Raw genomic sequence first — 22,977 nt, forward strand, 5'->3', positions numbered from 1 at the left:
ATATATATAAAGTTTTTTTAAAGTCAAGACTAAACTATAGTGTTTCAGAATGCCTTCTTAGGTGGAAGTCTTAAACATCAGCATAGGGGTTTAATTTGAGGTAGGAAAAGAGATGGAAGGGAAGGAGAGACATGATGTTGTCAGGCATGTGGGAGTCCAGCAAGGTCTGATTTCTTGACCTGCGTAGTACTTACATGTTGTGTGCTGTTAAGTTGGTTTCAACTCATGTGACCCTATAGGACAGAGTAGAGTGGCCTCATAGAGTTTCCTAGGCTGAAATCTTTATGGGAGCAAATGTTGTTTTTTTTGTTGTTGTTGTTATATGCCATCAAGTCAGACCGGACTCATAGTGACCCCTCCTTGGGTTTCTGAGGCGGTATCACTACGGAAGTAAATTGCCCAACCTTCCTTCCGAGGAGTGGCTGGTGGGTTTGAACCACCAGCCTTCTGGTTAGCAGTCAAGTGCCTTAGGCACTATGCTTACCAGAGCTCCTTAGGCACTATGCTACCAGAGAAAATAGCCAGGACTTTTCTGCCTCCAACCTCCAACCTTTCAGTTAGCACTGAATACCTATCAGTGTACGTTCCAGTATGGGGGAGCAGGTTGTTAGCCTATGGAGGGGAACAGAGTGCATCATGAAAGCTCTCCCCTGGCAGCTGTAATTATCTCCACCTCATACCCAGCATGAGAATCACAGGTTAGAGGGAGCCAGCTAAGTGCACCAGAGAGAGCCTGGCTGCCTGTGGCTCTTGGACCTCTCAGCCATGCCTGCCTGTCCTGCGGCCAGCACTTCCCCAGAACAAACCCCAGCACTTCCCCCAACCATTAATAATCTCCTCTGCATTAATGAATTGTGAACTCTAGGCTGGCCAGTAAGGCAAGGCAAGAAAATTCCTTGTGTTGAAAAGGATTTTTCTCTGAGCGCACTATTGTTATGCAAAACATCCCGGCGTGAGGTTGGGTCCTGCTGCCTGTTTATTTGAGTTTGCCAGAAACACCCAATCATAAAACAAACAATGGGCCCAGCCTACCTGCCTGCCCAATACTCTCTAAGCATCCCTAAGGGCAAAGTGCATTGCCCAGGTAAAGTCCCAGGAGGGAATGGGTGCTCTGAGCAGGAAATCCTGGAGGAACAGAAAAAAAAATCCCAATATTGCCAAAAATTACAGCAATGGGGACAGCAAGGAAATAGAGACTATTAATTAAGCAGCAATAAAGTTCAGAGACACAAGAGAAGCTTGGGGAAAGTATTCTTTTCATTAGTCCTTTAAAGTTGACTAGGACCCAGGTGTTGAGAAGGAAAGAACAGGACTAATAATGAAAGCATTTGTTGAGCACCTCAAACTGATAGTCTTTAGATGTATAATACATAACACACCTCAGACATGAGCTCTGGAACCATTAATCGGGGTCCTTCATCTGTCCAATTCAACTCTAGAGCACTGAGCACCTGCCCTCCCTCTCCAGTCTTGCTTGGGAGGCTGCATAGGGCAGCCTTTGCTCCACATCCCAGGCTCTGGTCTAGAGTCATAGGGGAGCAATGCCCAAAGTGGTAGAAGGGCTGGACCAGAACTTCAGACCCTTGCTTTCTTCAAGTTAATGTTCCCCACTTGGACCACCATTCCTAGGAAAGACAATAGAAGCTCTAGTTTGGATCTGGGAGCTGCAATCAGTTTTGATTCATTTCTTCTGTATCATTTGCAAGTTTCCACAATCCTGGACAAGTGGGCTGGGATGGCTGGGCTGGAAGGCACCAAGGACCCAGTTCACATTGGTCCAGGACTCTGGTAAACTTGGTGAATACAGACTCTTGCTCAGGGCTCCTGCCCAAGTGGACTCATTGCCGTCCTGTTTGCTGGGTAGAAGGGTGTGGGTCCAAGTACCTTTTTTGTTCTCTCCACCAGCAGGTACTTATCCAGAGAAATGAATGAATGCTCTGGATGCAAGACAAAGAGGGAGGCCATCAGGATCCCATGGCAAGTGCCTAGACCTTAAACGGAAGGCCTAGCTAAGTAAGTAATGTTTGAGCACATGGCCTCAGTTTCCCATCTGTAACAGGAGGGTTGGCTTAGGTCAATCAGATGCCTTCTGGCACTGGCATGGGTGATACTCCCCCCAGAAAGCTGAGGCTATCCTCTTGTTGGCCAGCAGCCCCAGGAAAGCAGAATCCAGACCAGAGAGAGAGAGAGAGAGAGGTGGCTGCCCCCAGGTGCAGGGAAGGAAGGGAGCCCCTGCCCTTGAAGATGTCACTCCTCTCTGGGGCCTAGACCAAGCTGTGCCCTTGGAAAGGGAGTGAGCTACATGGTGACAAATTCAACCTGGTCCCAACCCATGGGTTCCACACCAAAACCGCGCGTTCACAGCCAGGCACACCCTTTTCCCCCCAGGAACTGAGGCAGGGTCTAGTCCCCCAGCACCTCCCTTGGGCTGGCCCAGCTGGCTCAGAGGCAGCCCCAGAGATTGCCAGCACAGAGTGCCTCCCCTGCAGAAATGCCCATACAGGTCAGGTCACTTAGAACAACATACAGAGACCCCAACCATTGTCAGCCACTAGCTCAGAGATCCCAGCTGCACTTACTAGCAATGCAATTCTGGACCTCCTTCTCTGAATGAAATTCACTGGGCTGCCTTGTGGATTCAGTAAGACTGCGGCCTGAGCTCACCTTACAGAGAATAGAGGAGCTTTCCAATAATTGTTCCTCTCTCTTCCAACATTAGTTTGCCAGAAACTAAGAAGCCAACTGCTCCAGGAGGCCATGAGGTCAGGGTGTCAGGATGAGCTGAGGGAGGGACTAGGCCAGGGAGGCCAAGCAGAACAGTGTTGAGGAGGAGCAAGTGGGAGGAGAAGGCAGAAAGCAAGAATAGGGTGGGAAAGCCGAAGCTCCCTCACTCACCGTTCTAGTGGAGCTCACAGAACGGCAGGCCAGGCTGCATCTGACCCTAGACTTACCAGTTTAAACCAAAGACTTTGAGGGGGCATTTTAAAAATGGGATTATTCCCAATAAAAACCCAGATTATCAGCTTCTCTTAAAAGTCAGGCAATCCGGCAACACTGCATCCTCACTCCACTTGGCCACAGTCTGCTGAGTTGAGCAACAACTGGCCCCTAAGATGGGCAGAGGCTTCCACAGCATACTGTCCCTGCCTCTGCCTACCTGAATCCCAGGTGGCCTGCTGGAATCACTCCTTGCATGACTGTTTCTTATTAAGAGAATTATATCCCTCACCCATGCCCCTGTCAAAAGTGGGAACATCAGATAGGCCAAGAGGGCCGTGTGTTTCAAGACAAATGAGCAAGAATTCGTTTTTAATTGAGGAAGCGGAGCCAATTCCCGCACATGCTCACTTTACTCATGGCCAGCACCCACCTGGTCTGGAAACATCTGAGAGTATCATAAGCTCTAAAACAAGTCTTGTCCCCCTGACTGTCAAAGTGGCCTCACACAACACACAAAGATGTGTCCATGCTTCGGTAAGCACACTTGGGGTTTCAGCCACTTCTGCAGGGTCTCACACACCCTGAGGCCATGGCAGCCAAGTCAGCATCAAAAGATAGTCTGATTCCCAGCAAGGCAGGCACAGGGGTTGAAATAGCCAGAAAGGCTTAGGGAAGGGGCGGGGATTGAAAGGAAAAGAAAAAAGGGCTCTGCCTTCTTGGATGGTCCTGAGCTGGGAGCATCAAGTGCAAAGGGCATTAGGAGATGTAGTTTGGTCCCACCTCTATCTACCATTTATGCACTGCCTCTAGTGGCATAGTGCCTAAAGCATTTGATTGCTAACCAGCCACTCCTCGGAAGGAAGGTTGGGCAGTCTACTTCCGTAGCGACACTGCCTTGGACACCCAAGGAGGGGTTGCTATGAGTCAGATCTGACTCAGTGGCAGTGGGTTTGGGTTTTGCTTTGTTTTTCTGCCACCCCTGCTCCCAACCATAGCTGTTTTCCTGCCTACCCTGCATGGCAATATGGCCCAGTCCTTCTTTCAGCACTTGCAGGCTTCCATCTATGTGCTCCCACCACAATGATATCATAGGGCTGGAGTAGGGCGAGCAGAAGATGTTTATAGAAGAGGCTGTTACTCTTAGGAACTGGGGCTGCAGGCTTGGATGGCGAATGCTGATATTCCTCCTTTGCCAAAACTGGCAACCTCAGGTGATACAGAAATCCACTGATCATCTCCTTACAGGATGACACACCTCTGTAGTGCCCATCAACCCACTGTGTCCTGAGATTTTTATCGTGAGGCCATTCCGTGTGGCTCTACCTAGCCTCTGTCTAAGCAACTGAACCGTGGAGATGAAGGAAGGGGTGTGGGGTCTGGGCTGGCTGAGCCTGGCTGCCCATGGAGCTTATAGAGCAGGGAGATTCCTTCAGCTCCCCTGATAGCTCACAAGTGGCTCCAGCTCTGGGGAGGCCAAGTCCAGAGGCCCCACCTTCTACTATGGAAAGTCCGAAGCCAGGAACCGGGCATTCAGGGCCTTCCAGCTCTGGTCCTACCACAACACCCTCTGCCTTCTCCTGGCACTCAGCATATGCTGTCCCCTTGCATCCTTCATCCTGGACATGCCAGGCCCCTGGATGACCCATCAGGTTCTCATTCTGACTCAGGAAATCACATTTGCAAAGCAGATTGCCACCACACACACACCCCCGCCCCACGTATGTATGCCCACCTGCTGTAGGGAACCCCTTGAAGGCAGGAAGACCTCAGGCCCTCACACAGGACAAGCAGGAGTATGCCAATCTCATTGCCTATGTCACAAGAAACTTCTAGTTTGTTTACTCAGAGAAAATGCTTATAGCTGCACCTGTACCCCCACCTCCTAGATCCCGGTGACAGATAGGCCCCATGTGGAGCACCCACTCCTCCAAGCCAACCTGGGGTGCAGCCTATTCCTAGCCACAGGAAGAATGGGCTTGGGAGAACTGGATGGGCTCAATCATCCAGTGGGGCTCCCCAGAAATCCCCAGAGGACAGCTTCACAAGGTGGGCCTGGCAAAAAGTCCCTAAACATTTCTATCCTTCAAACAGCAATAGGCACAGAGAAGACAGCAAATCTTGGAAAACCACCAACCTAACAGCTCAGACCCCTGACATTGGGAGTCTTTGGGGAAGGCAAATGGGCAAGCTGAAAATGTGGAGACAACGTACAACCAGAGACAATTGGCCCTCATAGCCTCACCAGGAGCTGCTGCATAGTACTTAAAACTGTTACCAGTGAGAGGAAGGACTTTGTGAAGAAGGAGAGTGGCAGTTTTTGAAACAACTGCCTCTTGAACAAAACATTTGGTCAAGTGAAGCCATGTTTTCTATTTTCACCTACATCACCAGGCCATGTAAAGTTAAATGCAATCTGGTATGTGAAAATCAATGCAGTCTTTAACTCGAGTTGTACAGTGGGAGGAAGAAGGCTGCACTGTCCAGAGATGTAACCCTTACACAGGAAGTAGGACAGTCAGATGACCATCTCCATCATGCCCAGCCCCTCCTACCAGCTGGTCCAAACTTACCTTTCAGGGAGGCAACATGTGACAAGGCCTGGGCATATGTGGCTGTATTCAGGAGGGTTCCTGGCAAGCAGGAGGGGAAGAAAGGTCCCGTGGGACCAACTGTTCGCCCCAGGCTGGCAGAGAAAGAAAATCACACTGAGTCCTTGATCCATCGTCTGGACACTGCCCATAGACTCCCCAGGCTGGCCTCACCTCTGCTGGGCCTCCAATGTGTCCTTCTTCGTCCGAGCCTGGTCCCCAGGGGGCGGGGAGTTGATGTTTCTCACCGGTGAGGGAGTTACCTCCGCCATGGGCTCCTTGGCACCAGGCTCCTGGTCTGAAGCCCCTCGCTCTGTTTTCCTCCACTTGGCCCTTCGGTTCTGGAACCAAACCTGAATTCCCAGTGGTAACACATACCCAACAGATGCAGAAATCAGACAAGAGAAGGCAACTAGAATCCAAAACAAATGTCTTTGACCCCTTGCCCAGGATTCGTGCAGCACCTTGAAGGGAGGTGTGCAGTGGGGGAAACCTCTTCACTCCAAAAGGCCTCCCAAAGTAGGGCTCTTGGAACTGTAATTTCTGACCTATTGATGGGCCAGAAAATCAGTTTTGAAGACCCTAGCAGTAATTTTTAAAAACAAGAAATATTAAGTAACAGAAAGTATCTAAATGCATTGATCATAGGAGGAGTAAAACTATTCTATCTCATGAAAACTTTCCTTATTGATTTTCACACTAGTAGATTAAACACACACACACACACACAAAAAAAAAAAAACTTTACCATGGCATCAATTCCAATTCATAACAACCCTATAGGACAGAGTAGAACTGTCCCATAGGGTTTCCAAGGCTGTAATCTTTACAGGAGCAGGCTGTCACATCTTTCTTCTGTGGAGCTGCTGGTGGGTTCAAACTACCAACCCTCAGTTAGCAGCCAAGCACTTTAACCACTGTACCACCAAGTATATTATATGATGTGAAATGGGGTCATGGTCAAACCACTTTGGAAAACATTGCCCTAGGGCTTCCTCATCAAAAATACTCTTTCACTCTTCCAGCACGCTTTAGCTGAGCACTCTCTTGTTATGTGTCAAGCATCACACCTGTGATTTAATCCTGAAAGCATCCAATTATACATTATGACAAGTTCATGACCATCAGTCCAGTGCATCTACTAGAAACATAGATACTAGAATTCCAGACCTGTGTAAACCTACTGCAACCCTATAAAGTAGGTATTTCTATTGTCCCCATTTTACAGATGAAAAATTAAGCACAGAGAGTTAATTAACTTGCCCAAGGTCATCAGGTGGTAAGTAGCAGCTCCAGAATTTGAAACCCAGTGTCCCAACTAGGAACTGTAATCCAAACTGCTTAGTGATAATAGATAATAGATAATAAATAAGCATTGTTAGGAAGATGATGTAGGAAGATGATGATGCAAAGCACTGAACACAGCCCTCAGCAATCAATCACTCAATAAACATTAGTCAGTGGTACCATCTCCATCATCCTCAGATTAGGACGCAACTGATGATACACCTGGCCTAAGTACCTTCTCAGAGGCTAGTGTCAAATTCTTCAAGCCTTGGAAACTAAAACTGCCTGTGCAGAAGTGCAACCTCGGGGGGGCAGGCAGCCCAGCCCAGCTCCAAGGTCTTCCCAGAGGTCAGTAAAATCCTGCTGTTCTTTACTCCATCCAGTAAAACCTCTCCCTTCTACTCCTAGGAGATGATTCTTGGCTTTAAAAAAAAAAAAAGGCTTGGCTAGTCTTCCTTCCTATTCCCTCAGGCACTCCTCTCTTCCTCCTCCTCCCCTGGCAGTCGACATGTTGGCCCTGGTGAAAACCTGGGTCCCTAGGCTAAGCCCACCCCACTTCTTCATTTTCATTCTCCTTTAACTGGGTCTTTTTCTTTTTTAATTTAGTTGGCTTTTAATTGCACATATCAGCAACCACTGAATAATGATTTTATCTATATTCTAAATTTAGGGCAGTTAAATGCAAAGCAAAATGCAGACACTTTCTTGTGTCTTAATTGAATGAAGGTCACAGCTATAACAACATTTAATTGAGCTATTTTTCATTATCATATTCTAATGACTTTGCACTGACAGTTCGCCTGCTTCTGAGGAAGGAGCATGATGGAGTCGTTTATTTCCCTATTTAGTTATTGTTTGACAACATCAGCTTCGATTAAGACCCTGCTTTATAGAACATTAATCATATTTGAATGAGCAAGGGGTATAAATGTAAACACATCTCCCTTCCCGCCACCAAAGCCTATGTCCCCACACAGAAGCTCACTAAACAAATGCTTCACAGCCATTGTCTGTTTGCATAATAGCCAACAACGGCCTGAACAACAATTCCCCACTTTAATTGTCACCACCCCTATCTCACCCTTGCACCTTTCAGGGAGAAGTTATGATCTTCCACTTCTGAATGCTCAATAATTGTGTCATTTATCTCAATTTGCAGTTCAGTCTTTAGGCAGCTATTGGCAAGCTGGCATTAAAAAAAGAAAGGATAGACATTGTCCTGGCCAAAGGAGATTTTCATTTCCAAATAATAATCAGTTTAATTTGCCTGCCTATGACCAATGATTCATGTTCAGATTTAATAATCAGGATCACATAATCTGATTATAGGGGAAATAATTTGTTTACAACCCCCAATTTACTGCTCAGAATTCCATTATCTCTCTTCAGCCATTGGTTTTTAAGAGATACTAACATGACCCAGGGGAACCGAAAGCAAACTATTATATTTCCTACAATTAGATCTTTGCATAGTCTTAACCCCAAGCCCCTACGTAAAAAAATAAATAAATAAAAACAGAAACAGCATGGAGGAAGCCCCATAAATAAAATGAATATATAATTGTGCTCAAAGAATAGCTCGCCCGGAGAGGCAGCGCTGTGAATCGTTTCCTCCAGAGCTTGGGCACATCTGCTGGGCTCAACGGGTTTGTGCACTTAAACATAATCACCGTGTAGCTTCTAAAAAGAAAGCCTGCTTCGATACGGTCACTGTGGGCCAGGCTCATCTTGAGGGCCTGCCCTTGTGCTGTTGCCGCTTAAAGATTTTTAAATTGCACATGTTCTTTAGATCCACTTCACTGAAACCGTCCGCATACTGAGGAAAAGTTGGCCATGATGCAATTTCTGGAAAACAGCTCCTAACCCTGCTTCCCATCTGAAAACTCAGTTCTCTGCATTGACCGGCCTTACCCCAGAGCGGTCAGAGCTGCTTTGAGAATAGCATCTCAGCTCTTTTTTTTTTTTCTTCCAAAGCAAGGAAATGGATGTGCATTGATGTAATTTAGTACCTTAGAGACGCGGACAAATTAGTGTAGAACATTATCACTAGTTAATTATGAATGACCGATTAATCAACCTAATCTAATATTCCACATTATGTTGATGTTATTAAAGTGCATCATGAAAATGACAGATAGTCTTCATTTGCTTTCTTTGGCCAAATGTGCACTCTGCAGTCATGATGTCAAAAAAAAAAAAAAAAAAAAAGTTTGCCAGTTTTAATATTAGAGAGTTAAATAATTAAAAAGAATGTTTACCTGCACTCTAGCTTCTGTGAGGTTTATTTTCATGGCTAGCTCTTCTCTGGTGAAGACATCTGGATAGTGCGTTTGGGCAAAAACTGCTTCAAGAGCTTCCAGCTGGTAAAAGGAAAAAATATTTACTGGTGAGAGTCTGTGGTTTGGTAAGGGGAAGGAGATGCATATTTCAAATGTGCTATGAGTGGTAAGGAAGCAGTTTCACAATCAAATATAGGAAGGGGATCAAGGAAAGCTATTTGAAAAGATGCCGCAGAATTAAAATTTCAACCGCGGATGACTTAGAAGCTACAACGTTACTAACAACCTCAGCGCTCTCCAAAGAACCAGAAATAAGAGAGGAGTAAGTAGTCATATGCATTTACATTTGAATACATTTATAGGAATCACAAATCTAAGGATAACATTATGAATTAGAGTAATTCACCACACTTTCACTGTAGGGTGGAGGAGAATAGAAATAACTTGCAGGTGCCCTCACTGTGTCAGTCCCACAGAAACCTCTTTGGCAACATTGGGTCATCCTCACAATTGCTCCAGTTTGCTCTGGAAATAGGACAGATGCTGATCTAAGGGAAAGAGCCCTGGTTCAGTAATCTCAGGGTTCTCCATGTCATTCTTCCACTCATTGGTGAAAACGCCTTATACAAGTCATTCAATTCTTGGGCCCCAGTTTTCTCATCTGTCTACTAGGGATAAGAGTGTCTGACCTACCTTCCTCATAGGGTTATCGTGAGGTTTAAATTAAATTGTTGATTTGGAAATGTTCCCCAAATTATAAAACTGAGGCAAGTCGTATGGTCATCTGCTCTCCTCTCAAACAGATTCCTTGACACATACATTTATCAAGAAAACAGAGAGATCCAGTTAACATAATCAGTTGGCCATATTTTAAAACATAAGAGTTCCTCAACCTCCAATTTTTTTTTCTTTTTTTTGTAAGGCGAAAGTAGCTTGTTGTCAGAAGGGTATTAGAGTTATTACCTGCTGAAGAGTGAACGTTGTTCGGTTCCGGCGCTGTTTTCTGCGCAAAAACCCATCATCAAAGTCCCCTGGGGAGTGGTTGCCAAAGGATGCAGTGCCTACTGGGAACAAACTGGGTCAGCCTAAGCAGGGGCCTCCCCAGTCCCCCACACAGCTTCCTCACAGGGGCTAGGCCATGCATGCATTCAAGAGGGCTCCAACCACAGCCCCCTCCAGCTTACCCAGCCCTTTCCATTCTAAAATTTCTTTCTCTGCTCCTATTATAAGCAACCAGTTGCTGTAGAGTGGATTTCAACTCCTGTGACCCTAACTATGTCAAAGTAGAACTGTAGTCCACAGGGTTTTCAGTGGCTGATTTTTCAGAAATAGATTGCCAGGCCTTTCTTCTGAGGTGTCTCTGGGTAGACTGGAACCTCCAGCCTTTCAGCTAGCAACCAAGCACATTAACCATTTGTACCACCCAGAGACTCCTTCTCTTATTAAACCCCTTCTTTTTATTTCTTTCGTGTTCTCTCTCCCTCTCTCTCTCTCTTTCACTCTCTCCCAAAAATCTTTGGCTTTAGGCCTGATTGTGCCTAATTCATAGGGAGGGTGATGGCCTTAAGCCCCAAAGTGGTCACTTTTTGTGAAATTCTGGACTCTGAGACAGGAAGGGTCACTGGCTTGAGGTGGAGCCTTCATCTGCCCTCTGGCTCCCAGCTATGCTCCTACCCAATGCTCCTTTATCTCATCCTCTTTTAATATGAGCTTCTATGTCTTTGGCTAACCTATGAGACCACTTTCCCTTATTTCTATAAGCAACAAAGATTAAAGGCTAGGGGTGGGGGAGGGTAGAGAAGCAAAGGAAACACCAAGAGTGTCTGTGGCACTTTCCTCCTAGAACTGCAGGATGTGACGAGGTAAGAAGTTTATAAATGAATATTAATTACCATTCGTCACAGCTCATCAGCACCATAGTGGATTTGTTATATAGATGTCAATTAACAAAAGATGTGCACCAATTGCAGCTGTCCTGAATTCCAAGCAGACTTAGATGGGGCGGTTCTCAGAGGACATCCCACCCTCTGGTCAGGCTTTATAAAGGACAGACAGCTCCCCCTTCCCTAGCAAAGAAAGGCATTGTCCTCCCTGGCAGCCTCCAAAGCTTGCTATAAAGCCAGCCCCAAACGTGCATTCAGATCATTTTCCAAATGTGCACTGTTTACTTGATAGTCCACAATGGCTTCTTAGGAAAACAAATGAGCAAGTTTCCATTAACCAGTGAATGCTTTACCTGCCATGGGCTCTGTTCTCAGAATCACTGCACTTTCAGCTTTGGGAACTTACAAGCAAACCCATGCAAACAATGTCCCTCAAAAGGACCTTAATACTAGAAAAGCAAAGTCCTTTGGGCTTTCTAAAATTCTATCTACTAAACAGAGTCCCTCCTAATTATTATTTTACTCTTCAGGGCCACATCCTTTGCCACAACACCCTACTCTCTGCCAAAGCCATCCTCCTCCATCTTCCTAATCAAATCACATTCTTCTTTCAACACTTAGTTACAAATAGTTCTCTCCAGCTCATTGAAAACTTAAAAGGGAAAGCCTCAAAGCAATCTCACTGCCATTATTTTGCAGGAAACCAAATTGTTTCCTTTTGAAACAAAAATATGGCTAGTGAGGGCCATCAGAATGCAATCTCCCAGGCTCTCCAATCACAGTTGCTCCCAATCCTCTAACTTACATGTTGTTGGCCCAAATTTTTTCACAACATATCCATATAAACACATAAAATATCTTTAAGTGAAACACTGCATGTCTGATTTCATCCAGAAGAAGACTGATAGCTCATCAAATTAACAAGAAAAAAAGATAACCAACCTAATATAAAATTGAGGAAAAAATAAGAATAGGCTTTTTACTTTAAAACAAATGTAATGGTTGAAGGTGCCTAAGGTGAATATTTACACCAGGTAGGTACACTCCTTAGGAGCTCTGGTAGCATAGTGGCTAAGGCACTTGACTGCTAACCAGAAGGCTGGCGGTTTCAAATCCACCAGCCACTCCTCGGAAGGAAGATGGGGCAATCTACTTCCGTAGTGATACTGTCTCGGAAACCCAAGGAGGGGTCGCTATGAGTTGGGTCCGACTTGATGGCACATAACAACAACAACAACAACAACAGATACACTCCTTAGAACAATCAACCACTGGAGACCAGAAGGGCAGTATTTGCACAGGGAGACAGCTCAGGGGGCAGGAATGCCTAGGAAAGGACACACAGGAAAGGGTAACCAGAGGGAGGAAGTAAAAGAGAGCTATTACATCATGGGGATTGGAGTCAGTGTCATGAAACAAAATGTGTACAAACTGCTATGTGGAAAATGAATTTTACTCTGTAAACTTTCACACAAATCACAATTTTAAAAAAATAATAATCTAAATAAATAAATAAGTGTAATGGTTGATAATATTATGAAAATGCTAATCCTCTCTGATAATTAAACAAAACATCAACAAAATACTATTTTCACCATCTTGAAAATAAAATGGAGCACATTAGGACACCCAGAGCAGATAAGAATTTAGTAAAATGTGCACTCCCATCCACCATTAGTAGAAGCGTCAATTGGTGCCATATTTTTGGAGAGTAATCTGATAATATCTGTCAAAAACTGTATGCAGTGTATGGATGTACTTATATAAATGTGCCAAAATAGAGAGACAAGGACGTTCCTGGCAACACTGTAACAGAAAAGACACAAAAACTATAAGCAACCTAGGTGCCCATAAGTAGGCACTTTCTGTACAGCACATACTAGAATACTACACAGCTGTTTAAAAGAAAGCAGTGTGTGAGTTCACATGGAAACATCCCCAAGATGTATTATCTAGTGAAAAAAGCAAAGTACAGAATGATGATGCAGTATGCTTTCAGTGTAAAAAATATGTAACCTACAGGGAGAAAAATCCTTCTATGATAGTAAGCATGTTCTTTTCTTGTGAAGGAATCAAAAGAATCCAACAATAGTGAGCACCTTTAGAAAAAGAGGTGAAGAGGTGGAGAAGGAAGAGTTCAATTTTCAATGTAGAAGTTTACTGTTGGAATTTCCTAAGCAGATGTATGTCTTGGTTTTTAATTTCATACAAGCAACATTATCTAAGGGTTGAGATTATGACTCCTGCTTTGCTTTCTTCTCTGTATTAATAACAGGCTATCATGAGATATCATAGTCCAAACTCTGCTCTCAGCCTTACTGTCTGCAGCAGATCACCAACAACATTAAACTGAAATAAACACTGTATTATGCAAAGGGGCAGAGAAACTCATCTGTAAAGGGATAAAAAGGTTCTTGAAGACCCATCTCCTTTCCTTCTGGTCATATCAATCAGAATCAATGCCAAGGTGGGGATGTGCACAGGGGGTGAGGATGGAAGATACTCAATAGGCTGAACTGAAAGGAGCAAGCAGCTCAGTGCCCTGGGGCTCTGACAGGCTGGTCAGGTTCTCCCTAAGTAACTCCTGGGAGCTCCAGGGCCTTCACTTTAAGACACCTAAGAAACCTGCTACCTGCTAAGTGCCCAAACCTCTGCCTGCACCACTTTGACCAGAAAATGGGCCACTCAGGCAACCATTCCAGACAGAAGCACAGAGAAGGCTCACCCTGCATTCCAGCAGATAGCCCCTCCATCCTGGGATACATTAGCTGAGATGTACCTCTCCTCCCTGCTCATAAAACTCACTTGTCTGGGTCTTGGAGGCCAAAGGTGGTGAAGTTCAGATAAGTGCCTGACCTTTCCTTAGAAATATTTCCAGGGCTGCAAGGCTTTAACACCAATCGTCACTAGCCTCCTTTTAGAAAACCCTGCTGAACTCTTAAGATATATCATGGGAAAAAATAGACTTTCTAAAATCCCTGTGCTGGTGCTTGCCAGCTGAAGCAAGGTTGCTGCTGCAAGGAGCATGATGATCGGGCTTCTCACATCCTTTTTGCTGATCCATGTCTCTCTCGATTTCTTTGCCTCCAAAATTCCCCCATGCCACAAATAAATGAAAGGAATAGGTTCCCAAAGTCCTGGTGTTGCATCCACCACAAAACAAAACACCCAGACAGAGGAAGATGTGTTAAAGAGTCAGTGTCTGCAGCTGCTACAGTCACCTGCCAATACTAACCCCCTCTCCGTGTGGAGGGTTGGCTGCACCAGAGGTCTAAGCTGCCTCCTTCCCACCACCTCATCCCTACTTAACATTCAGGGACCACACCAGGACTCTTAAGGAGAAATTTCTAAGGCCTGGAGACCTTCAAAGGCATCAACTCTGGCCTTGGGGCTCTCCCTTGGAAGTTAAAAGTTATTTGAGGTCAAAAGCAAAGCCAGGCACAGAGGAGCATCCGCGCAGGTGATGGGAAAGACACACCAGCTCCTGGGGCTCCAAGGCGGTACCTGGGGATGAACCGTTTTGTGGTGCAAAATCGCCAGGCGCGGCCTGAGCAGTCTCGCTCTCCGCCCCTAGCAAGAACAGCCCAGGAATGAGTCGTTCCTGTCTCTTAGTCGCGCCCAGGACTCAGCAGGCCACCTCCTGAGACCGTCTTGGCTTTCTGTGATGTTAGCAAAACCCCGTGAAAGATTGATGTGGCCCCCTGGGCGGGAGAGCCCCGATTAAAGGCGTGACACCAGCATCTGTGCTCGGAGCACCCAGCGGGTCCCGCGACGCGCGTAGCCTGGGGCCGCCCCGGCCCAGGCGGGGAGGGAGGTGGGAGGCAGGTGGTGACACGGCGGAGGCTGGAGGAGGTGTGGGGAGGGGGCCAGGGTGCCCCTACTCACCACCCCGAGGCTGCGTCCCTCGTGGATTGAGAACCCAACCACCCTCCAGTCCTGCTGCCGCATGAGCTCTCTAGCCAGCATCAGCCTAGTGGAGCGACCCAGAGACTGGTTGGCCCCGGGCGCGGCACTTACTCACCCTCTAGCTGTGGCGGACAGTGAAAATAAAACATCGCCGACGGCCGGGTCCGCTGGACAGCTGGGTCTCTGGAAGATGGTTGTGGAACCGACAGGCGCGCGCAGCTCTGGCCTGGCTGCAAAGCAAACAGCGACAGAGCCTAAATCTCCCTCTCCCTGCGCCCCAGCCCGGCCCCGGAGCGCACCAGGCGCTCATCCCCTGGAAAAACCTCTTCCAATGTCCTCAGCCTGCTGCGGGGACAAGATGGGAGTTGACAGTGTCGTCGCAAGCCGAGACCCCCGCGGGGCAACTCCTCTGGTCCGGCCACCTCCCTGCTAGCGATGCTCTCACCCTCACTAGACACCAAACTCTTGTGGGCCGCTTCCCGGCTCTCAGGGGTCGCCACCACAACCCCTGCAGCCCGGGTACAGCAGCCGCGGCCAGGGAGTGTGCAAGGCCACCTGCGTGCACAGCAGCTCGGGCCAAGAAGGCAGCCAAGCCCGAAGGCCCGGGCGTGCGGGGCCAAGTCGTCCGGGAGCAGCGAGTACCTCGCCGGGCGGGCGGCGGGCGAGGAAGGCCGGAGCGTAACACTCTCGAATTGACACTCCCGGCTCGGCTGGAGGAGGGCGGGGCTCGGCGCGGCTGGCGCCTGCAGGACCAAAAAAGTGACTCGGGAAGTGGCCAGATGTCTTGCTGTCTGTCTACAGCGCGCGCCGCCGCTCAGCACTCGCCTTTATAATCTCACGCATAATTGGCCTTAATCTGATTATTTCCAGCGCTGTCTACAGCGAGTAACTTGGATAGGTCTATTGGGCCTTACAAATGGCCCACGTGGTGTAAAAGGAAAAAAAAAAAAAAAACCCGTCATTTCTCAGCAAACATCAGGAATGTGTTTTCCCCTTTCTTTTAAAGAGGATAGAAACAACCACCATCCCTTCCCCCCTCCAAAAAAAAAAAAGAAAAAGAAAAAGAAAAGACGTTGTTTTTTAAACACTCCAGCCCCTCCCGCGCCCCTCAGACTCAAACCTTTTTCCAGGAAAGCTTAGATTTGGGCTGGTCCTTGTCAGAGGCCCGGCGACTGAGGGGCTGCGAATTGACAAAGCGCTGCTAATTGTCGCCACCGGATGGGTTTTGGGGGGACTCTTTGCACACGGCTTCCCTTTCCAAGAGATCGTACAAAAGGAAAGTTTGATTTTGTTCTCAGCAAGGGGTCCCTGAATTTATGTTGCTTCTCGATGCAAATGATATGCGGTGGGACCCTTCGCAATTACTTTTAAAATGCATCTGAGGCAGACACTCAGCGGAGAGAGACCGCCCTTCCCTCTGCCTGGGTGAAAATTAAACTCTAAAGTGCCGGGCTGAAATTTTCAAGTCAGGGGCGCGGGATTGGATCAAATCACATAAACTGCAAAAAAAGCAAGCCTAATGGCGCATAATTGGTTCTGTAATAGCATTACACCAGGATAATAGCCCGTTACGGCCCCCTGCACTATTAAGTGCTTCCCTGGCGGAAAGCCTTTATGATATTAAAGGGGGAATATGATGATATTTTGGTTATTAAATGCGTGTAATTAATTTATGCACCACTGAAAATAAAGTTGGTATTATGACCCACTCAAGATGCATCAGAAGATGCAAGTCAGACAACTGTTGATAAGTTCTGGTGTCTGTGTTCCGTCTAGACTGCTGATTTTATTTTGGGACGATGGCTTCTTGGACAGACTGCATAAATTGAATATTTTATAAACATTCTAATGTTGTGTTTGGGAGCCTCTGGCGAGGCGGTGGGTTGGTCCCCGCATGGCCCGGAAGCCAGCCTTGATCTAAAAAACACCGCATTGGAAACAAAAGGCCTAACAGGCCGCACGTGGACACCCGCTTCAGGCGAGGAGAGTCCAGCAGGAAGGCGGAGTGCTCCGGCCCTGGCCCACCAGTGGACACCCCTCTGAAAATCTCCTGGAGGAAGACGCCGCTCTGGTAGAGGCAAGTCACAGAGCCCGCTGGATCCGAATCCGCCCCTCACAGGGTCAGCCTGCCCTGGAGCTGGGAGTCGCCCGGCAGAGCAAAAGGGGCTTTTGGAAACTCTGGCTCAGTTCAGAGCGGAGAGACTCAGAGGCGCCAGCTCCGCCAGGACCACTGACTTCCCAAGTCAAGGAGGCGGGACTGCAGGGAGCACGCAAGCAGGCCCCGAAAGCTGATGGGGTGGCAGGCGGGGACCCGCAGGACAGGAGCGGCGGAGCGCCGTTTCTACTTTATCCGGAGAGGACTGGAGCCCCAGATTCGATCGGCGTTTTCTGTTGGGGTCAAGAGTCTGGCTTGCGCTCTCGCTGTCTCCCTCAGAGAACCCCTGCTCTCTGGAGCCTTGCTCAAGAGCCTAAGATTGCCCTTACACGCCCGAAGCTTCCAAAAGCCCCCTCAGACTGCCACCCGCCTGCTTGCCCTGCGCACTCCGGAGCTGGGCTGTGAATCGTGGTGAGGAAAGCGTCCGGGCCCGCTCGGTAGAGATGCCTCGGCGCACCTAGCTGTATATGCAGGAGCCCTCGGCACTGACAATCCAACACTGCGCGTCTGGGGCCCCAGAAACCAACAAGACACAAGCCACAGTCTCAGCTCCCTATCTCTGACATCCCCCGAAACAAGGCCCAGAGGTGTCCCAGGTGCTGGACCTGTTCGTTCGTGGTCTGCTGTCAGCTCGCTCCTGGCACCTTCCGACAGGTCAGAACCCTGGACAGCGGCGTTGACTCGGTCCGGGCTGGAGCGCAGAACTAAGACGCTCCAAGAGTTCTGCCGGCGCCCTCCGCTGCACAACGGTGAGACCCTCCCAGCCAGATCCCGATCTTTCCGGGACCGACCCCAATCTTCTCCGGATCCAAATCTGCGGAAGTTACTTGGAATGCGCGTTCAGAACTCGCAGCACGGAACTCTCCGCAGTCCAAGGCGCGCCTCCTGTCCGGCGGCGGCAGCCAGGAAGTATCCCGTAGTCCTTCACTACCTGGCTCTGGCCCTCCCTAGGTCACCAGACAAGAGCCTAGCCGCGTCCCTAGCGGGACAACAGGCTGAACTCCTGAAATACACCCACCTTGCGCAGAAGTCGGGGACAGCTCAGGACGCTCGTCCTCACCTCGCGCAGCAACTGTCTCCCGGGGCCAGGAGTCTGGGCTCCTTCCTGTTGAAAAACAGCGAATAAACAAACAAACAAATAAACAACCGTCAAAACGAAACTTTGATGATGCGAGACCCTCATTTTTCCCAATTGTCGGGCCCCAAGGAGATGACTAATAATATATTATTACTAACCCACTCCTGCCAAAAAAAAAAAAGCGGGTGTTAGTAAGGAAAAGGGTTTTTCCCCCTTAAATTCTTGTGGAACAAAATGTATTTTCCAATTAGCCAAACTCTCCGATCTGTCCCGCTTGGACACTCTGATAATTTACAACCTAAAAGTGTACTTTCTTTATCTAAAGACCAAGGTGACTGCTTTTAATTTTCTCTAACCTCTTTACACTTGATGTTCACCAGACTCATAATGTTAATTGGCTTCATATACGGATCATCAGTTTAATGAAGAAATAAATCCTGTGTTGCTTTATGTTTTAACAGTGATTGCTTTAATGAGGAATGTGACGTGTTCCAAAATCAAAGCTGCAGGAGACATTAGAGGGGGATTCTATTAGGATGGAAATGCTTATTTAAAGTTAAAACCATAGCCACCTCATATTTCAATAGATTCTCACGTCTCCCCTGCCCTTTCCACCCCCACCCTGGGTGCGTCCAACCTCAGAAGGAGACAATTCTGTGGTCCTCAACAGTCCTTTGCTCAGTATTTAATACACAACAGCTGCAGAGTCTGCATTCCTTATAAGAATCATTTTCTGGTTACTAAATAGGGTACACGAATTTACCTCAGCCCAGCAGGGCAGAGAAAAGCCAGAATATAGTGGAAAGTTCAATTTTCAAGGTTGTTCACTTTAAAAAAATAAAATAAAGTGGGTTGAGAATGACACTCCTCCTTTAAAACTTATGGGCAGATTTTGTTGGAAAAGTGGCTCCTCTAGTGTCATATATCCTTAGAGCTGAAAATTCTTAGTTCTGCCTCATCAAAGCGGACAGTTCTGGCTCAGGCCATGTGGATTGCTGACCACAGACTCTGGCCTCTGAAAATGCCGGCAAAGGCTGCTCTGCCCTCCCAGATGATGGGAGCTTTACAGCTCTATATCAATTAATAGGAGAGTAAGTCTGCTTTCTCTGATGGGTGTTTGATTTTTTTTTATTTGAAGCTTGTTCTATGAAGCGAAAGCTGTCATCTCACAAGCCCCAAGAGCAGCAATAAAATGCTAGAAATTGGAGCATCTATACATGTAAACCCTAAATTATCTTTCAGTTGAATTATGAGTGATTTTAAATTGATTCCTGAAAAAAGGATTGAACCAAAGCAAATCCCAGCTCCTTAGAAAATGTAAGGGTTTTAGGCTCAGGATTGATGTTTCAAACATCACTCGTGATAGTCATTTCTAATCATCAGTTCTATTTTAGGAAAATTAAGGAAACATTTGGAGACTCCACGTCAACATTTTTCAAGCCCAGATTCATGAATATATGTTGGACTGACCTTTCAGTTATGCTCAGAAGGGATTTTCCCAACCTCCCTCTTAAAACTTTTCATTAGCAGAAAATTTTTTTAGTAAATATGGTTTGAATCCATAATAATGGAATAAAGAAGATAAACTACTTCAATTCTCAGACAGAAAAAAAGCCACACTGAATTCCTAATTATATGTTTAGGAAGAGTCCAGGTGATTTGCAATGTTGTTTTCTTATTAAGTAGCAAAAAGGCTCTCCAGTGCAATCCCCGGGGGGATACACAGCTTTCCTGAGGCAGAAGGGCTAGTATGTGTGAGCTCAGTGTGAAAGCCACACAACTCTCAACTTGTCAACAAATCTATTGTCATTTTGTAATTTTGGAAATTGCCAAGCAAAAGATGGGGTAGCTAAGTACAATAGAGTATGTGGAAAAAATAGCAGTTAATTGAAATTCCAGATGAACAGGGGACTTATGAAGAGAAAATATATATACACAACAAGGGATAAATATGCATTTTATTATCTTGAAAATTCACTGTAATTCACTAGTTTTACTCTCATGCAAAAGTAACAGGAGTTTATTAAAATGCAAGCCAATTTCCAATAACTTCATCTGCAGTGGCCACAGGACACAGTGGATTCTCATATGGTTCCCGTGGATCCCACAGTCTCACTTTTAACCTTTTTCCCTGTCCTCTCTCAGGGTCTTCTCATTCTCACGAGGCAGCAAGATAGTTTTAGGCCCCACCTGCACACTCCATGCAAACTGTGCTTCATTCAAAGCAGGCTCCAATCTTCATGGGCTGTGTGAGCTTGAGAGGGTCACTCACCCTTTCAGAACCTCCTGGTTCTCACTGTGAAGTAGATATACCAATCACAGTGTTGGTGGAAGGACTGAAAGACAGTGCTTGAACTTCTGCTAAGGGTTATGGAAAACCTTGGAAATAATAGTGGGAGGGTTGCACATGATGAATATAAATTGTATACATGAAAAATCTGGAAATGGAAAACATTTGTTAGCAGTCCAATGCTTTAACCACAGTACCACCTGTTGTATATATATAATTTAAGTGTTGTACGCAATGTCCAATATGTAGTAAGTACTCAGTAAACATAAGCTTCAATTCTCTTTTATCATTTTTATTGTTTTATTAGTAAAGCATTGGTAGTTCAATAGAATTCTTGCCTTCCATGAAAGATAGCCAGGTTCAATTCCCAGAGAATGTGCCTTATCTGTGTATTCCTGAATGGTGCAAATGGTTAAGCACTCAACTACTAGTGGAAAGGTTGGTGGTTCAAACCCATCCACAGATGCCTTGTAAATCAGGCCTGGTGATCTACTTCTGAAAGGTCACAACCTTGAAAATCCCATGGAGCAGTTCTACTCTGCACATATGAGGTCACCACGAGTGGAAACTAACTCAGCAGCAACTAACAACAACAAGAAGCACCTCATGCACAGCCACCATCTGTCGGTGAAAGCTTGTGTGTTGCTCTAATGCTGAGAAGGTTTAAGCAGAGCTTCCAGACTAAGACAGACTAGGAAGAGAGGGCTGATTTTCCACTTCAGAAAATCAATTTTATGGATCACAACAATCTGATCTTCAACCAATCATGGGAATGGTATAGAACTGGATAGTGTTTCATTCAGTTGTGCATAAAGTCACTATGAGTCAGGGGCCCACTGAACAGCTAACAACAACAACTATTGTTTATTTTATAGTTGTTGTCATTCTTATTGTCTGTCCATTACTGTGATGTCTAACTCTCAGGATCTTGGACTACTAGGGAGCCACATTCCTAGAGAGGTGCTACCATGAGTGTTTTGGATACCTATCAGTGGCACCCTGACTCCTAGGAGGAGCCCACTGTGATAGAAGTAGCAAGGAGAACTCCTCTGTGTTTCCCTCATTCTACCCCTCCTTGCCAGCCTGCCATAGTTGCTTCCTTATGTTTTTCCATTCTTCCCACTTAATTTCCTTTAGTCAGCATATCTATTTGGCTTGTTGTTGTTGTTGTTAGGTGTTGTAGAGTCATCTCTGACTCATACTGACTTTATGTACAACAGAACAAAACACTGACTGATTCTGTGCCATCTTCATGATCTTTGCTATACCTGAGCCCATTGTTGCAACCACTGTGTCAATCCATCTTGTCGAGGAGCTTCCCCTTTTTCTTTGACCCTCCACTTTACCAAGTATGATACTCTTCTCCAGGGAATGGCTCCTTCTGACAACATGACCAAAGTAGGTGAGACAAAGTTTGGCCATTCTCACTTCCAAAGGATCATTCCAGCTGCACTTCTTCCAGGATAGATTTGTTAGTGCTTTTAGCAGTCATAGTACTCTCAACATTCTTCACCAACACCACAACTCAAAAGCATCAACTCTTCTTTGGTCTTCCTTATTAATTATCCAGCTCTCACATGCATCAGAGGTGATTGAAATACTGTGGCTTGGGTTAGACATACCTTAGTCTTCAAGGAGACATCTTTGTTCTTCAGCACTTGAAAGAGTTCTTTTTGCAGCAGATTTGAAGAAAGCTAGAGGTCATTAAAAAGACAGGAAAAGAAGAAAAGACCAAAATGGATGTCAAAAGAGACAGAAACTTGCCCTTGAACAGAGAGTAGCTAAAGCAAATGGAAGAAATGACAAGATAAAACAGCTGAACAGAAGATTTCAAACAGCAGCTCGAGAATACAAAGCCAATTATTATAATGAAATGTGAAAAGACCTGGAGTTAGAAAACCAAAAGGGAAGAACACACTTGGCATTTCTTTAGCTGAAAGAACTGAAGGAAAAAAATCTAGGTTTCGAGTTACAATATTGAAAGATTCTATGGGAAAAATATTGAATAATGCAGGAAATATCAAAAGAAGATGGAAGGAACACACAGTCACTGTACCAAAAAGAATTGGTCGATGTTCATCCATTTCAGGAGGTGGCATATGATCAAGAACCAATGGTATTGAAGGAAGAAGTCGAGGCTGCACCAGGAATTGGTGAAAAACAAGGCTCTAGGAGTTGACAGAATGCCCATTGAGATGTTTCAACAAACGGATGTCATGCTGGAGGCACTCACTCAGCTATACCAAGAAAGTTCAAAGACAGCTACCTGGCCAACCGACTGGAAGAGATCCATGTATGTACCCATTTCAAAGAAAGGTGATCCCACAGCATGTGGAAATTATCAAACAGTATCTATTTGGCTAGAAAACCTAAACTAAGGACTTTTGAACTAAATCAGAGTTGTTTCATTTGGCCAACTAAAATGTAGAAATTTAAATTGGTGGCCTTTAGACAGTGCATGTCAGCTCCACTTGGCCACAGACCCTACTCTTCCATACCCCCTATACCAACTCACCTGTCCCACTTGTGTAACCTACCTGCTTCCTGTAGGTCTCTGACTTCCCCACCCTT

General features: G+C 46.2%; 1 protein-coding gene across 1 annotated transcript in view; it reads right to left on the reverse strand.

Annotated features, from left to right (window-relative positions):
- The window catches only part of DRGX (dorsal root ganglia homeobox), a 36,462-nt gene extending 21,430 nt beyond the window's left edge, over positions 1-15,032 (reverse strand). The window contains exons 1-5 of the mRNA XM_007938609.2: positions 14,999-15,032; positions 10,058-10,155; positions 9,074-9,175; positions 5,703-5,881; positions 5,511-5,623 (exon numbers count right to left, since the gene is read on the reverse strand). Of these exons, the coding sequence (XP_007936800.1) occupies positions 5,511-5,623; positions 5,703-5,881; positions 9,074-9,175; positions 10,058-10,155; positions 14,999-15,032 (526 nt within the window). The remainder of the gene's footprint in view (positions 1-5,510; positions 5,624-5,702; positions 5,882-9,073; positions 9,176-10,057; positions 10,156-14,998) is intronic.
- Positions 15,033-22,977: the final 7,945 nt, after the last annotated feature.

This window comes from Orycteropus afer, unplaced genomic scaffold (assembly GCF_000298275.1).
Source record: "Orycteropus afer afer isolate SDZICR_OR568_19922 unplaced genomic scaffold, OryAfe1.0 scaffold00052, whole genome shotgun sequence".
NCBI classification, from domain to species: Eukaryota; Metazoa; Chordata; class Mammalia; order Tubulidentata; family Orycteropodidae; genus Orycteropus; species Orycteropus afer.